Source organism: Lepidochelys kempii, chromosome 2 (assembly GCF_965140265.1).
Source record: "Lepidochelys kempii isolate rLepKem1 chromosome 2, rLepKem1.hap2, whole genome shotgun sequence".
NCBI classification, from domain to species: Eukaryota; Metazoa; Chordata; order Testudines; family Cheloniidae; genus Lepidochelys; species Lepidochelys kempii.
Genome location: NC_133257.1, coordinates 215031141 through 215047951, shown reverse-complemented (window position 1 = coordinate 215047951; position 16811 = coordinate 215031141). Strand labels below are relative to the sequence as shown.

Below are 16811 nucleotides of genomic sequence, written 5' to 3'. Positions count from 1 at the left end.
TGACCAATGGGAGCTGCGGAGCCGGAGCTCGTGGAGGGGCGGCAGTGTGTGTAGCCCCCCTAGCCTTCCCTCCCCCTAGGAGCTGCAGGGATATGCGGAGCTGGGTACGGAGCCTGCCATCCCTCCCCTGCCCCAGCACCAGCAGGAGTCCTGGACTGCATGCTGCCACCCTCCCCAGCACCCACGGTGCCCCCACACTGCCCCCGCCAGAGAACTCGCCGCCCCCTTGGCCCAAGTTTTCATTAGGGGTAGATAGTACAATAGTCATGGACAGGTCATGGGCCGTGAATTTTTGTTTACTGCCCATGATCTTTTAATGACTTTTGCTAAAAATACCCATGACTAGAATGTAGCCTTAACTATTATGTTCATCTAGTCTGACCTCCTGCATAACGCAGGTGAGAGAATTTCATCAGTGATTTCTCATCAAGTCCATGAATTCTGGTTGAATGAGAGCATACATTTTCAAAAGACATCCAATCTTGATTTAAAGACTTCAAGTGATAGAGAATCCATCACATCCTTTGGTAAACTGTTAACAATTTATTATTTCTTGTCTGAATTTGTCTACTCTCTGCTTCTGTTACAGATCTCGTATGTAGATACTTATAAACCATGATCAAGTTACCTCCTAATCTTCCATTTGTTAAGATGAATAGACTTATCTTCTTTAGTCTCTGACTTTAAGAAAGGCTTTCCAAATCTTGAATTATTCTTATAGCTCTTCTCTGAACTCTTTCCAGATCCTCAACACCCTTTTACAAGTCTCAATAAGTTCACTGGGAAGCTTCCTATTTATATAAAACTTTCTGGAGTTCCTTGCTTTAAGAATACTCAATTTATATGCTTTTGACGGCTTCTAAAATTGTGTCAGTTTCCTGATGCCATATGTTTGTTGACCCAGAAATGTCAAACATATTTGAATTTCCAGATTTATTTAATATTCATATTCAACTGTGCATTTATTGGTAAATATTCCTAATCAGCAAACAGTTAAACTAAAAATCACTTTTCTGTCTGAAAAATCAGGTATTTACTGTACTTACAAAAACCAACAATAATGGGAATAAAGAAGTTAATGAAAAAATATATTGGTGTCTATCTTTTCTGCTTTGTTTACGTCGTGCAATTGACATCATCAGGAGAATGGTCGGTTGCACCGTTTCCAGGGCTTAGTCATTCAGTTTCTCCCTTGCTGAACAGATGCTTTTAAAGATAAACAAGATATAAACTGTTTTTAAAGGGAAGTTCTATTAAAATGCCGGACATGCTATTTCAAGGGTACTCATCAGAAATTGATTTTTTTAATTTATCAATTAAAAAAAACCCCTTTCAAGTTGAATGTTCCCTTTAAATAAATAATAGTACGAATTTAAAAAAAGCATCACTATGTCTGTAGCTAACGGAAACAACTTATTTTTTTACTGGCTACCACATCAGAACTAGAGGCATCCAGACTTCCCAGTTGTTCTCAGTTAATGGGAAAACTAGGAAATCAATTTTAGCCAAATGTCAGATATATCAATTATAATGTCAGTATGCCTAATTTGTACACTTTTGAAATTTGAGGGGTACATTAGTGAACCCTGGGCCAAATTCAGGCCTGAAGCAGGGATAACTACGGTTGATTTCAGAATGATGTATATGGTAACAGATAAATGTAAGTGCTCTTAAAGTTTAATGGAATGTTGAGTGGTCTTTAGAACTTTCACATGTGAAAGGCACTTTCTGAGGAGAGGAAAGAAAATCAAGGTTCTAGAGGGTTAACCTCACATCAAAAAACGTGCTTGTTTCTAACTTTCCAGATATATTGGTACTGACTCATGTCTGTTGATTTCTAATTTAAAACAGTTATTGGACTTTCAGCAGGCACAAGAAGCGTGTGAATGTCTTGATTTCATCATGTAGAGCGGAAATGTGATATTTTCTATTTCTAAATCATTTGAATGAAAATCTGATTTGGGAAAGCTCTCTAAGGGAAAAAAGCCAAATGTATTGGTCTGATCATTTAAGTTTTCATGCTTTAGGATAGCACAATGTAAGTGATGAACAATCCTCAAGATGTTAGAATCTTGAGACATCCAAAATCTATCCAAATTACATGAATACCGGACCCCGTTCTGTACTGATTGCACAACCAGAACTTCTAAAGGTGGGAATTAAGCTATCATTTTGCAAAACTGACCTAAAAAGTGTCACAAGAATGACAGCTTTCTTATGCTGGTTTAGCACTTTCACTCCATGCCAGAATCTGGAGATGTTATTTATTTTTTTAAAAGTATCTGAATATTTCAGAAACTTAGGGTTGATATGAGTGCAGATCTTAAAAAAGGACTAAGTGCCTGCAAGATTTTTTTAAATTATATTATTTTATGCATACAGACACAGGGTTCGTGACACAGGCCACATAGCATTTTATGTCAGTACATATCGGACTCAGTCCAAGCCCAATAACTTCAGTGCTCCTAAATCACTTAGGTGTTTTAGAAATTTTCACCCTAGGGATCCTAAAAATGGTTTTAGAGATCTATCTTTAGCCTCTTATGTCTTGAAAATTTTGGCCTTTTTCCTGTGGTTTCCTCAGCCTTCTGCTCCAGTGTGAAAGTCAGAATCCATTTTTCAGTGAAAACAATTTCTCCCCAAGACATAGCTGAAAGAAAAATTTAATTTTTTAATTCCCACATAATAGATTTTCTTCTAAATCAGACATTGGCCAGTCATTTCCTGGCTCCCTTCCTTTAACTGAGAGAAGCTAGTAGATGGCTTCCATTGAATACCACTGCTGTCCATAGCTAAAGAGGCAGGTCAATCTTGCAGGCCATTTCATGTCTGCTAGAGATTAACCACAGCACTTCTGACCTTGTCTAGAGTGTTCTCTGGAAAATTTATATTTACAATTAAAAATAATTCACTCCTCTAAACCAGGATTAGGACGTCTAACTTCCATCTCATTAGCACAATAATAATAAAATATAATTACTATTAGATTTTGCTTTGTGCACATTAACTATGGCACCTTTTTAGTTAGATTAACTGATTCATCTCCCAAACTGGACCTAAGGATGACTATGGTGTCAATGTATGTGCAACTAAATTAGCTTGATAATTAACAGTATCGTGCCACAGTGTTTTAATTATACCATTTTAATTATGTTTATAGGCACAGTATTATTACAAATCATGTTGGGCTGTTGGTTGAAAAGAAAGTATACAGTGCTGTATGAAATTAAATATGCACTTTAGATCAAAATTACGCAATTAAGTGTAAATTAATAAAAATATTATGACAAGTAAACAAGAATGCCAAAAATAATTACAAGATGCTACACATCTCTAAAGCTATAACGTTGTGTGATATAGTATGCTATTTGAGAAATATTCCTAGATATGATCATGTAATTAAAGACATACATACACAGAAGGGAATAAAGTTCTGTGTGTAACCTTGTATTTTCATAGATTCATAGATACTTAGGTCAGAAGGGACCATTATGATCATCTAGTCTGACCTCCTGCACAACGCAGACCACAGAATTTCACCCACCACTCCTGCAAAAAACCTCATACCTATATCTGTGCTACTGAAGTCCTCAAATTGTGGTTTAAAGACTTCAAGGAGCAGAGAATCCTCCAGCAAGTGACCCGTGCCCCATGCTACACAGGAAGGCGAAAAACCTCCAGGGCCTCTTCCAATCTGCCCTGGAGGAAAATTCCTTCCCGACCCCAAATATGGCGATCAGTTAAACCCTGAACATATGGGCAAGATTCATCAGCCAGATACTACAGAAAATTCTTTCCTGGGTAACTCGGATCCCACCCCATCTAATATCCCATCACAGGCCATTGGGCTTATTTACCATGAATATTTAATTACCAAAACCATGTTATCCCATCATACCATCTCCTCCATAAACTTATTGAGTTTAATCTTAAAGCCAGATAGATCTTTTCCCCCACTGCTTTCCTTGGAAGGCTATTCCAAAACTTCACTCCTGACTTAAAAGTGACTAACTGTAGCACCTTAAAATTCTCTTCATTTGTTTTTAATTTGGAATAACTAAACAATGTTTCTAATGAGATACATAAGTGCAAAATATTATGGGCAGTCAGTGACAAATGGCTTAAAGCAATTGTTGACCTAACTGATTGGGAACATAAAATTTAAAGTTGGAAGTGTTAATGAAAATGGTCAATTGTTCAAAGACATCCTTTTGAATGCCCAAAAAGCCATGATTCCACAAACATGAAAAAGGGACAATGGACCAAAAAAGAATCCTTCCCAAAAGGAGCTGCGAAAGCAGTTAAAATACATAGAAAATTAATATATAAAGAATGGAAAAAAAGGGAAGTTAATGGCAATGAATATAAATTACAAATGAAAAAATGTAGGCAACTGATAATGGAACGAAAGGAATCAATGAAATAACAGTGATCAATAGGATTAAAGACAATAAGAAGATATTTTAAAAGCACATTAGGAACAAAAAGAACCCTAGGTCTGGCACAGATCCAGTGCTAGACGCAGATGGTAAAATCATAAATAGTGGTGCAGAAAAGGCAAAAATGTTCAGTGGATATTTCTGTTCTGTATTTGGAACAAAGCAGGAGGATCTATCCATTCCATATGATTTTTTGAATGGAAAACAAAGTTCACCTTCTGTAACAAAGGAGGACATAAGGCAGCATCTGCTAAAATGAAGCACGTTCAAATCAAGACACCAAGCCCAAATAACTTACACAAAGGAACTAGCTAAGTTGCTCTCTGAACCACTAATGTTAATTTTGAACAAATCTGGTGAAATTCCAAAGGATCTGAGGACTGCAACATAATTTCAATATTTAAAAAGAGCAAAGGAATGACAATAAACTATAGACTGGTTAGCCTGATGTCAAAACCAGGCAAAATAATGGAATGGTTAATTTCGGACTATATCAACACAGAATTAAAAACTAAAAATATAATTAATGCTAGCCAACATGATTTTAATACAAAGGAGGTCTTGTCATATAAACCTATTATCTTTTTTCGACAAGATTCCAGGTCTGATTGATAAAGGAAACTGTGTAGGGAGTGGGGTGTGGGTGGTCAGGCACTGAGCCGAAAGTCAAGCTGGTGTCAGCTGCAGAGCCAAAGGTCAGAGCCAGAGACAGCACTCGGGGTAAGGTGTATGAGCAGGGAACTGGAGTGAGGCAGGAACACAGGAACCGGGAACATATGGGAGTCTGGGATAAAGAGGACAGGAATAGAAGCAGAGGCAGGGTTCAGGAGTCAGATAAGCAGGCCAGGTACACAGTATCAGCCAGCCAGGGATTCCTCTAGTTGCTCAGACAACTTCCTTTGCCTTTTTCTGGTTTAAATAGAGCTTCCCAGCCAATTGGTGGTGCTGGACATTTCCCCCAATCAGGACATTCATGGGTGGGGCCCTTTGTGAGATAGTACTTTGCTGGCTCCCTTCAGTTGTTCAGTTGAGCTGCGGGTGGCAGCTCTGGTCTGAGCACTGCCTGGGTAGCTGGATTTGAGGCCTTTGATCCTTCACATAACTCCCTTCCCAGTGCACCCTCAAGGCAGGTGTGGGCTGGGTTTTCCAGGATGGTTTTTGTGAAAGGCATTTATCAGGTCAGGAGCATGGACATTCTCCACCAGTTCCCAGCAGTGCTCTTCAGGACCATAGCCTTCCCAATCCACAAGATAATGGAGTCTACTTCAAATGATTTTGGCACCAAGGATCTCATGGATGATGTACACCTTGTGATCTTGAACATGTACCAGTGAGGTGGGTGGTTGGGAGCAGTGAAAAAATGGGTCTAGAAGCTGGGGCTTCAGGAATGATATGTAGAAAACTGGGTGTATTTGGAGAGCAAGTCAAATTCAAAGGTAACTGGATTAATTTGCCAGTGAACTTGGTAGGGACCAGGGATCTGATAGTCCAATTTGCGAGATAGCCTGTTTGTGTGTAGGCTTTTTATTGAGAGAAATACCTTCTGGCCTACTGAAAGGGTGTGCCCCTCCTGCTGTTAGCAATCTGCATATTGTTGGTATCTATTCTCTGCGTCCTTCAGGTGAACGTTTACGTCATATTGGGTTTGACTGGTCCGAGGCTGCTGGGTTGTGGAAAGTTGTGGGTTGCTCCAGGTAGAACGAAAAGTGGAGCCCATAATTAAATATATATATAGGGCTTTGCCCCACTGACGCGCGTTCTGCATTACTGTATGCAAACTCAGCATGGGGCAGAAGCAAGGACCAATCATCCTGGTGGAAGATTATGTAGCATGGAAGATACTGCTCTGGGATCTGGTAGGTTCTCTCTGCTTGACCATTAGTTTGAGGTGGAAGGTGAAGGAGAAGGAGGAGCAGATGCTCAAAATCTGGAAAGCTTCTCACCAGAAGTGGGAGATAAATTGTGCACCACTATCGGAGATGATGCACTGTGGGAGGCCATGGTGGTGGACATCTTGGTCCACTCAGACCCAACTGGTTTCCTGGGAGGAGGGCAGGCCAGTGCAGGGGATGAGATGTGCCATCTTTGTGAGATGGTCCACTACTGTCAGAATGGTTGTGAACCCATTGGACTTGGGCAATTCTATGAAATCTGAGGCAATGCCTGTCCAGGGGCCAGGTGGAATCTTGAGGGGTTGCAGGAGTCCAGGGGGTTTACTGTGCAGCACCTTGGAGCAGGCAAATACATTGCAAGAGGCCACATAGGCCTGCACTGGGGCCCTCAAGTGAGGTAACCAGAAGACACAAGAGACGAGGCACTGAGTTTTTAAAGTGACCAAAATGTCCTACCAGGGTTAGTCATGACACACTTGTAGGGCTGTAGTCCGCAGAGGCCCAGGGGGAACTTATATATGCCCTTTTACATAGGTTTCCTTATCTCCGACATCATTTAGTTCTTTACTTATGGCTCCCTGTTCCACTGGAGGGATCTTATGGGCCAAGGCTGATCTTATGAGGATGAGAAGATCTTGTCAGAGAGCTGCACCCAGAAAGTTATGAGGCTTGAGGATACAGGAAATTTTCAGGCTCAAGTCCTTTAGGAAAGCATAATATTCGTCCTTCTGGGACAAAGCATCAGCCTTGCTATTTTTGGTTCCTGGACAATAGGACATTTCAAAATTAAAATGTGAAAATAATAAGGTCCACCGAAGTAGTCGTTGGTTGAGGGCCATAGCCCTACACAGATATTTAAGGTTCTTGTGGTCAGTGTACACTTGGACAGAAAATTGGGTCCCTTCTAGATAGAGGCACCAACTGTTCAAAAGTGGTCTTAATTACCAGGAGTCCAAATGTCATAGTTCTGCTCCATGGGTGAGAGTTTCCTGGAATACAAGGTGCATGGATGTAGCAGTTGTTGAGGACTGTGCCTTTAGGATAGCATTGCTCTGCTTGCCAAGTATGAAGTGTCTGCTTTGATGATGAAGGCTTACATGGTGTTGAGTGGACCAACCTGGGAGCAGTGGTAAATGCAAGTTTTAATTGCTCAAAGGCCTTCTGGGCCTTAGGAGACCAGATGAAAAGACAGTTACCTGTTCTGTAACTGATGTTCTTCAAGATGTGTTGCTCATGTCCATTCCACATTAGGTGTGTGTGCTCACCACATGCACTGGTGCCCAAAGTTTTTCCCTCAGCAGTATCCTTAGGGGAGTGGCTCTGGAGTGGTATAAGGGGCGCCGCTGGTTCCCCACACCTTCAGTTCCTTCTTGCCGAAAACTCTGACAGTGGGGAAGGAAGGTGGGTCATGGAATGGACATGAGCAACACATCTCGAAGAACACCAATTACGGAAAGATAATTGACTTTTCTCCTTTGAGTGCTTGCTCATATCCATTCCACATTAGGTGATTCCCAGCTGTTCCCGTGGAGGTGGGTAGGATTTCCCGGCTGTGCAGATTGTAATACAGCTCTGCTGAACCCAGCGTCATCTCTGGCCTGCTGAGTGATGGCATAATGAGATGTGAACATGTGGACCGAGGACCATGTTACAGCTCTATAAATGTCCTGGATCAGGATGTGTGCCAGGAAGGCTGCCGAAGATCCCTACACTCTAGTCAAATGGCAATCAGCGGTGGCGGGACATTTGCTAGCTCGTAATAGGTCTTTATGCAAGAGGTGATCCAGTTGGAAATCGTCTGCGAAGAAACCGGAAGTGATGAAGAGCTGGGTCGATTTATGGAAAGGCTTGGTACTCTCCAAGTAAAAAGCCAAGGCCCTCTGGAAGTCCAGTGCGTGCGGACGCCTCTCCTCAGCAGTCTTGTGCGGCTTGGGACAGAACACAGGCAGGAATATGTCCTGGCTCATGTGGAAGGAAGATACCACATTCAGCAGGAAGGCTGGGTGGGGCTGCAGCTGGATCTTGTCCTTATAAAACAATGCATAAGGCGGTTCTGAGCTCAAGGCCTTAATCTCTGAGATTCATCTCGCTGACGTCACCGCCACCAGGAAAGTGACCTTCCAGGACAAGTAGAAAAGAGAGCAGGACCCCAGCGGCTTGAAAGGTGGGTCGGTTAGCCTCGAGAGGAACAGGTTAGGGTCCCACTGTGGGACATGGGCCCGTACCTGCAGGTAAAGCCTCTCGAGGACCCTCAAGAATCTGACAGTCATATCATGAGAAAAGACTGTCTGATCTTGGATCAGCTGGTGGAATGTGGAGATGGCCACAAGGTGAATTCTGATGGAAGAATGCACCAGACCCTGATTCCTGAGCTGCAGTAAGTAGTCCAAGATGGACTGCACTTAAGAACATGAGGGAGAAATGCCACGCTCCGATGCCCAGCGGGAAAACCTTGTCCACTTGGCCAGGTAAGTTAGTCTCGTGGATGGCTTCCTACTTCCCAGGAGGACCTGCTGGATCTCCTCCGTGCAGATATGCTCCTCTGGGTTCAACCATGGGGCATCTACGCCGAGAGGTGTAGAGACTCAAGGTTGGGGTGTAGGAGCCGACCGTGATCCTGTGACAGCAGGTCCAGGCGGTGGAGAAGGGGCCAAGGAGGGGCCACTGACATGTTCATAAGCGTGCTGAACCAGTGCTGGCGAGGCCACACAGGGGCGATCACAATGACCTGTAAATTGTCCCTCTTGATCTTTACTAGGACCCGGCTGACCAGAGGGATTGGAGGGAACGCGTACATCAGACCCTCGGCCCACGACAGGAGGAAGGCATCAGAGAGGGAGCCCTTGCTCAGTCCCTGCTGGGATCAAAAGCAATGGCACTTTCTGTTTCGCCTGGTAGCAAACAGATCTACTTGGGGAGTTCCCCACCTCTGGAAGATCATGCAGACCACCTCCGGGTGTATTGACCACTCATGGTGAGAGGAGAAGTCCCTGCTGAGGTGATCTGCTAGGGCAATCCTGATGCTGGGGAGGTGACCAGCTTCCAGATGGATGCTGTGGCTGATGTAGAAGTCCCAGAGAGGGAGAGCCTCTTGGCAGAGAGCCGACAAGCGCACTTCTCCTTGCCTGTTGATTTAGAACATCAAGGCCATATGGTTTGACAGGACTCTCACCACTTTGCCTGACAGGTGCAGAAGGAAGACCCCACAGGCCAGCCGAACTGCTCTGAGCTCCTTGACATTTATGTGTAACGTTGTCTCCTCCAGGGTCCATATCCCCTGGGTCTGGAGATGTCCGAGGTGTGCACCCCAGCCAAGGTCTGAAGCATCTGACACTAGCTCGACAGATGGAGTGGGACTGTCGAACAGGGACTCCTTCCAGGACCTTCTCGCGATCGGTCCACCACTGCAGTGAGGTGAGAACCGCCTTAGGAATGGTTATGATCTTTTCCAGGTGGTCCCTGGATTGGGAATAGGTCGACGCCAGCCATTGCTGCAGGAGCCGCATGCAGACCCTGGCATGGCGGACCATGTATGTGCAAGCTGCCATGTGGCCTAGCAGGCACAGGCACACCTTGGCCGTTGTCAAGGTAAACGCAGACACTTCTGTGTTGAGGTCCATCAGGGCCTGAAACCTGTCTAACAGCAGGACCACTCTCGCCTGCGTCGAGTCAAGCACAGCCCCAATGAATTCTATCCTTTGAACTGGAACTAATATGGACTTTTCGTGGTTGACCAGTAGTCCCAAGGAGTAGCATGTAGCTTGTAGTACAGTGATGTTGTGTTGGACCTGAGCCTTGGAGTTGCCTTTGACCAGCCAGTCATCAAGGTACAGGTAAATCTGGACACCCCGACACCTGAGGTAGGCTGTTACTACCACCATGCACTTGGTAAACATCCTTGGTGCTGTAGCCAAGACAAACGGAAGGACTGCAAACTGGTATTGGGCCAAACCAATCATAAAACGGAGAAAACATCTGTGTCCTAGGAAGATCGCTATGTGAAAGTATGTCTTTTTCAGGTCGAGGGTTGCATACCAGTCTCCCGGATCCAGGGAGGGGATAATGGAGGTCAGGGAGACCATGAGAAACTTTAGCTTCTTTAGGTATCTGTTGAGGTCTCACAGGTCCAGGATGGGACGCAGAGCATCCTTGGCCTTTGGGATCAGAAAATACTGGGAATAGAAACCCTTGTTCTGGTAAGGAGGTGGGACCATCACCCCCAGCTGTAAGAGCCCCTGAACCTCCTGCTCCAGAAGACTCTCGTGAGAAGGGTCCCTGAACAGGGATGGGAAGGGAGGGTGGGTGGAAATAAATTAGAGGGTGTAGCCATGTGCCACCATACTGAGGACACAGCGGTCCAAAGTTATTGCTGACCACACCAGGAGGAAAAAGGAAAGGCGGTTGCAAAAAATTGGGAAAATCGGATCTAGGAAGTAGACTGGTAGGTTGCCCTCAAGCCTACCCTCAAAATGACTTTTTAGCTCCTTGCCTGGAATGAGTTGAGCCCGACTGGGCAGAGGATGGGGATGGGTGGCTTGTTTTTTGTCTATAGCCGTTGGGCTTCTTGTGTGGTGGGTCCTGCTGGGGATGGCTCCCTTGCCCCGGAGAAGTTGCAGTTTGAACTGCTTACGTGCTGGGCCCAGAAGGTAGAGCCCCAGGATTTTTAGGGTGGTTTGGAAGTCCTTCAGCCCATGTAATTTGTTGTCTGTCTGCTCCACAAACAGGGCCTGGACATCGGAAGAGAGGTCCTGAATCGACTGCTGAGCCTCAGAGGACAACCCAGCGAGGAGAAGCTAAGATGCTCGCCCCATGGAAATGGCAGACGCCATGGTACGGGTGGCGGAGTCTGCAGCATCAGATGCTGCCTGAAGGGCCGCCCTGGCAGCAGCTGTGCCCTCATCGAGGATCATCCGGAATTCTTTACGGGAACCTTCTAGGAGGGCATTCTCGAACTTGGTTGTGGACTGCCACATATTAAATTAGTAGCGGCCAAGGCGGGCTCGGTGTTTGGCCACCCTCAATTGTAAGCTAGATGAGGAATAAATTTTTCATCCAAACAAGTCCAGTCTCCTGGAGTCTTTATCTTTTGAAGTAGCTCCAGGTTGCCCCTGGAGTTCCCTGTGGTTAACTGCCCTGACCATAGGAGAATTTGGGGCAGGATGGGAGTAAAGGTATTCGTGCCCCTTAGTCGGGACAAAGTACTTACACTCTGCCCGTTTGGAAATAGGGGGCAGAAAGGAGGGGGTTTGCCACAAGGTGCTGGATATCTTCAATACCCCTTTGTGAAGGGGAAGGGCTACCCTAGCAGGGGCTGTGGAGGAGAGGACGTCGAACAGGAGTCTGCTTGCTCCTCCAACTCTTCCATCTCCAGGCCAAGGTCGGACACGACCCTCTTCAGCAGCTCCTGGTGCACCTTAGCATCATCCTGAGGAACCGGGTAAAGGGGCTCCGTGATGGCCTCATCCAGTGACGAGGAGGAGAGGCTGGTACTGCGGGTTCCACGGCACCCACTGGCGATCCAGCAGGCTGTTCCCCTTGGTCCACAAGGACTTGTGGGGTCTTATCCCCTGGGGCCTCAAGCACCGGAGGGAATTGGGTCGTTGAGGCCACAGGCCTGTCCAAGGCTCCTGACACTGAGTGGGCAGGCTGGGAGGACTGGGATAACCCCCATGGGTTCCAGGGGTATCACAGGGCCAGCCACAGGGCGTGGGGCCATGCGGCAGGTTTCGGTACCAATGATGCAGGTGGCACCAAGGATCTGGGAGGCTGCCCTGCTGATGTGGAGCCTTGCTCTGTACCGGAGCCATATACGGAGCGATTGCTACCCAGGGACCTGGATGCACTGGAGTGGCGACTCCATGCCTGGCAATAATCATGGTCGTGTCTAGAGGAGGACTGGTCTGAGCGGGACATTCACCTCTGTGGGGACCTCGGTGACTGGCGGCACTTGGTGGATCCACGATAGCAGATCGGCAATCTACGCTTCGCGCTTCGAGACCAGTACCAGGACAAGGAGCAGGACCGGGAGGTATCGCGGGCCAGGCGCCGGGGGACCCCCGAATATGGTGACACCCATCTCGGGAATCACTGGAGGGGCCCGTGGCTCTGGTCCTCCAATCATTCCCGGGATCAGTAACAGTGTTCCGGTGACGCGACGGGCTGGTCCTGACGTTCCTGCTGGGGAGTGCATGCCTTTGTGGGTCTGCGCTAGGTAACCGGCGAGATCTACCTCAAATCCCGCTGCCAGTGTTCAAGGTCCAGTGACTGTAGAGGGCTCTGATGCGTCTGCCTCCATAACACCGAGGCATGATGGCTTCAAGAAGGTGAACGGTGGCAGGACGTCCCCCACAATGGGGAACGGTACCACTGGGGTAAGGGCAGATGGAAAGGTCCCAAGGTGGGCTTACCCCGAAGTCTGGGCACCGCTGGGCACCGGGAGTGCCAGGATTTCCTGCACTGCCTGGAGCGCTTCAGGCATTGATGGTACCTTAAGCTGATAAGGCCTGCCTCTGTGTCCAGGCTTCCAGGCAAGGAACGGGATGGCCTGCATCACTCAACATGAGCTGAGGCCCGACTTTCCGATGGGGAGATAAGCTGCCTGGCACAGGATCTTAGCTCGCCCCCAGCCCTGTCCTTCCCTTTGCGGTGAGTAGAAGACTGTCCCCTACCAGCCTTCTTCAACTTTTTGACCAGGGCCGTGGACGGGGATCAGTGCCGGCCCATTGACGGCACCAGCGGGGCGCTATGCACCAATGCCGTGGTGCTGCATGTCAAGTTGGATCTTTGCTCCGGGGACGGAATGAGTGCCGACTCCATGAGGAGCACTTTGAGTCTGATCTCATGCTCTTTCTTAGTCCTAGGTTTCAAGGACTTGCAGATTCAACACTTATCACTTATGTGCCCTTCAGCGAGGCACCCTAGACAGCTACTACGCGGATCACTCATGGGCATGGGACATTTGCAGCGATTGCAGGGCTTAAAGCCTGGGGACCGGGGCATGCCCCATACCCCAGCTAAGTCCCGGACTAACAAAACTCTTACTACTGCTAAGGGCTAACTAACTCAACTGCTAACTATGTACACTAACTTTATAAGAACTCTAGTTCGCATAAACGAAGCCTAAGCAACGCTAGTAAGAGCAGCAAATGTTCTGTGCACCGTCACTTGTGGCAAGAAGGAACTGAGGGTGGGGGGAGTTGGCGGAGCCCCTTATACCACACCATGTGGGCGTCACTCCAGAGAGCGCCAGAGCTGCTCCCCTACGGATACTGCCAAGGGAAAAACTTCTGGCACCGGTGCATGTGATGAGCACACACACCTAATATGGAATGGACAGGAGCAAGCATTCAAAAAAGAAAGTGGTGTTTCTTCAGAGCAGGGCAGTGAGTGGCAATCTGCTCAGAGAACTTCAGGATGAACTGTCAATAGAAGTTTGTGAACCCACAAAGCATGTAGTTCACAAACATTCCATGGTGCTGCCCACTTGAAGACTGCCTTTACCTTGCATGGGTCCATTTTAATACCAGCAGGAGATGGGATGAACCCTAGGAATTCTATGGAGGACTAATTGAAGACACATTTTTCTAGTTTAGCATAGATGCCATGTTGGCGTAGCCTCTTCAAGACGAACAGACATGCATGGTGTTTTGTTGGGCATTGTCTGAAAAAATAAGTATGTTTTCCAGATAAGCTATCACATATTGGTCCAGACTGTCCCAGAGTACATCATTAATAAAATGCTGGAATGTCACAGGAGCATTTGCCAACCCAAAGGGCATTATTAGATATCTGAAGCAACCATAACATGTTCAAAAGGTGGTCTTCCATTTGTCCCCAGCTATAACATGTACTAGGTCGTATGCACTCTGGAGTTCTAAATTTGGGTAGACCTGGGCAGTGCTCACATTGTCCATTCACTCCAGGATTAGTGGTAATGTGCATTGGTTTCTAATGGTGACCTGATTTAGGTCTCAATATGCAACACACAGTAGGAGACTTCATAAACAAAGGGGAGTGGTACCCCGGCAGGCAAAGTGGATTTACAAATAAAAAGTCTTTTGCTAGGTTCCCCTGAAGATAGGAGTGCAACACGGCTAGTTCAGGCTCTGACATGGTGTATATATACCTGACTGGAACACTTGCCCCTGGTTATAGCTCAATTGGCCAAACATAGACCCTTTTTTTTCTAAGATATCTTTGTAGTCATTGTATTTGGATGGAAGTTGAGGACTGGAATCAGCGGGTGGCTTTGTTGGGCCAGCTACCCTAGCATATGACTATTGGAAAACTACTGCATGCTGCCCATTTTCTGGGGTCAAGCAGTGCTGCTGGCAAAATTCAGACAGGAATCCAAATTTTTGTTCACACCTGCAGATAAGGGGTTTGTGGAGGGCCAGCCATGAGATACTCTGGATAAGAGGGAAATGCGGGGAACGGATGACACTGAACTGTAGGGTCTCCTGATGCCCTTGGATAGTAACTTTGAAAGGAATAGTTTCCATGGTCACTGGCCTGGATGATAAGAGGGACCCATCCATCACTCTACCAGGTCTGAAATTGGCTTGGGCTGCAGAGGAATCTTTAATGCTCGGGCTGCCTCTACATTGATAAAGTCTGCTGTGCCTGAGTCAATAATAACCTGCCGTGGAGGGAGTGGCTGGGAATGCTCCAGGATTTGGAAGTTGTAGGTGTGGTGCTGGTAAATGGGAGCTAGCGCTTGTCCCCGTCAAGACCGCAGTTGGAGTTTCAGGGTGACACTCTGTCAGGATGCCCAAGCTGTCCCCTTTCACCATGCCTGGGCTGGCTCGTTTCCCAGATTCTTCAGGACTGGGTTCCTTGTGGGGCAAGTGAAGATAGAGTGGCCCAGCTTGCCACAGTAGTAACACAAGTTAATATGTCACCAGCTCTCTCAAATTGACAGCAGATTAGGTCTATCTGCATCAGCTCAACCAGTTGGGTACAATCCAACAGTGGGGGGCACAGTTCTGAAGCCCTTCTTTTTTCTGCCCATCACTCATGTTGACAACTGTCAATACAGAAAACAAGGTCTATGAAGGCACTAAGACCTTCTTGGGTCTTGACTCAGGCCGATTCATCCTTAGGCTTGTCCCACTAATCTCATCAAAACTGTTATAACTGGGCCACCTGATTCCATTCTTTGTCTGATACAAGATGGTGGGAGTGAACTACATAAGAAGGGGCTGTGCCTGACCCTTTCTGGAGTTTCTGCAGAGGCCTTTGCAGAATGGGTACAGTTGGGGTCATTGATGATGGTTGATACTGCTCACTGGAAAGCATCATAGTTGGACAGAATTGGACTATTGGCTTTCAACGGGGAAAGGCCCAGGTCAACACCTCCCCTGTCAGCACACTAACTACCAGATCTACCTTGGTATGGTCAGAAGCATACGTCTGCAGTTGAAGCAAGAACAAGATGTGGCACTGATTCATGAAGACTTGGAATTCAGAGCAGCTCTCATTGAAGCACTCAGGAAGAAAGAGAGTCAGAAACTGCCTGCTTACATGACAGTGCAGCTGGATGGGCCCAGAGGCACCATTTTCTGCGTGGACTTGGTCCCTCCTAAGTCTCAGTGGCCAGCAATGATTCAGAGAAGGAGTTAGAGCTTATCTTAGATAACCACCTCAATGTGAGCTCTCAGTGTAATACTGAGCTAAAAAGGCTAATGTGATCCTTGTATGTATAAAAAGGGGAATATCAAGAGGAAGTAGGGAAGTGCTTTTGCATTGGTATAACTGTCACTAGAATGCTGTGTCCACACTTGAAGAAGGTCATGGAAATAGAATCATAGAATATCAGGGTTGGAAGGGACCTCAGGAGGTCATCTAGTCCAACCCCCTGCTCACAGCAGGACCAATCCCCAATTAAATCATCCCAGCCAGGGCTTTGTCAAGCCTGACCTTAAAAACTTCTAAGGAAGGAGATTCTACCACCTCCCTAGGTAACGCATTCCAGTGTTTCACCACCCTCATAGTGAAAAAGTTTTTCCTAATATCCAACCTAAACCTCCCCCACTGCAACTTGAGACCATTACTCCTTGTCCAGTCCTCTTCTACCACTGAGAATAGTCTAGAACCATCCTCTCTGGAACCACCTCTCAGGTAACTGAAAGCAGCTATCAAATCCCCCCTCATTCTTCTGTTCTGCAGACTAAACAATCCCAGTTCCCTCAGCCTCTCCTCATAAGTCATGTGTTCCAGACCCCTAATCATTTTTGTTGCCCTTCACTGGACTCTCTCCAATTTTTCCACATCCTTCTTGTAGTGTGGGGCCCAAAACTGGACACAGTACTCCAGATGAGGCCTCACCAATGTCGAATAGAGGGGAACGATCACATCCCTCGATCTGCTGGCTATGCCCCTACTTATACATCCCAAAATGCCATTGGCCTTCTTGGCAACAAGGGCACACTGCTGACTCATATCCAGCTTCTCGTCCACTGTCACCCCTAGGTCCTCTTCC

The 16811-nt window shown here is 46.6% G+C and overlaps 1 protein-coding gene across 2 annotated transcripts in view; it reads right to left on the bottom strand.

The window, feature by feature from the left end:
* The window catches only part of AGMO (alkylglycerol monooxygenase), a 270823-nt gene that overhangs the window by 62529 nt on the left and 191483 nt on the right, over nt 1–16811 (bottom strand). The window contains exon 13 of one of the 2 annotated variants that reach the window (XM_073333806.1): nt 992–2650. The exons of the other annotated variant lie outside the window; for it this stretch is intronic. Coding sequence (XP_073189907.1) covers nt 2606–2650 — 45 coding nt within the window. The 3' untranslated portion in view covers nt 992–2605. Of the gene's footprint in view, nt 1–991; nt 2651–16811 lie in introns of those variants that run through there. 2 annotated transcript variants of the gene reach the window in all.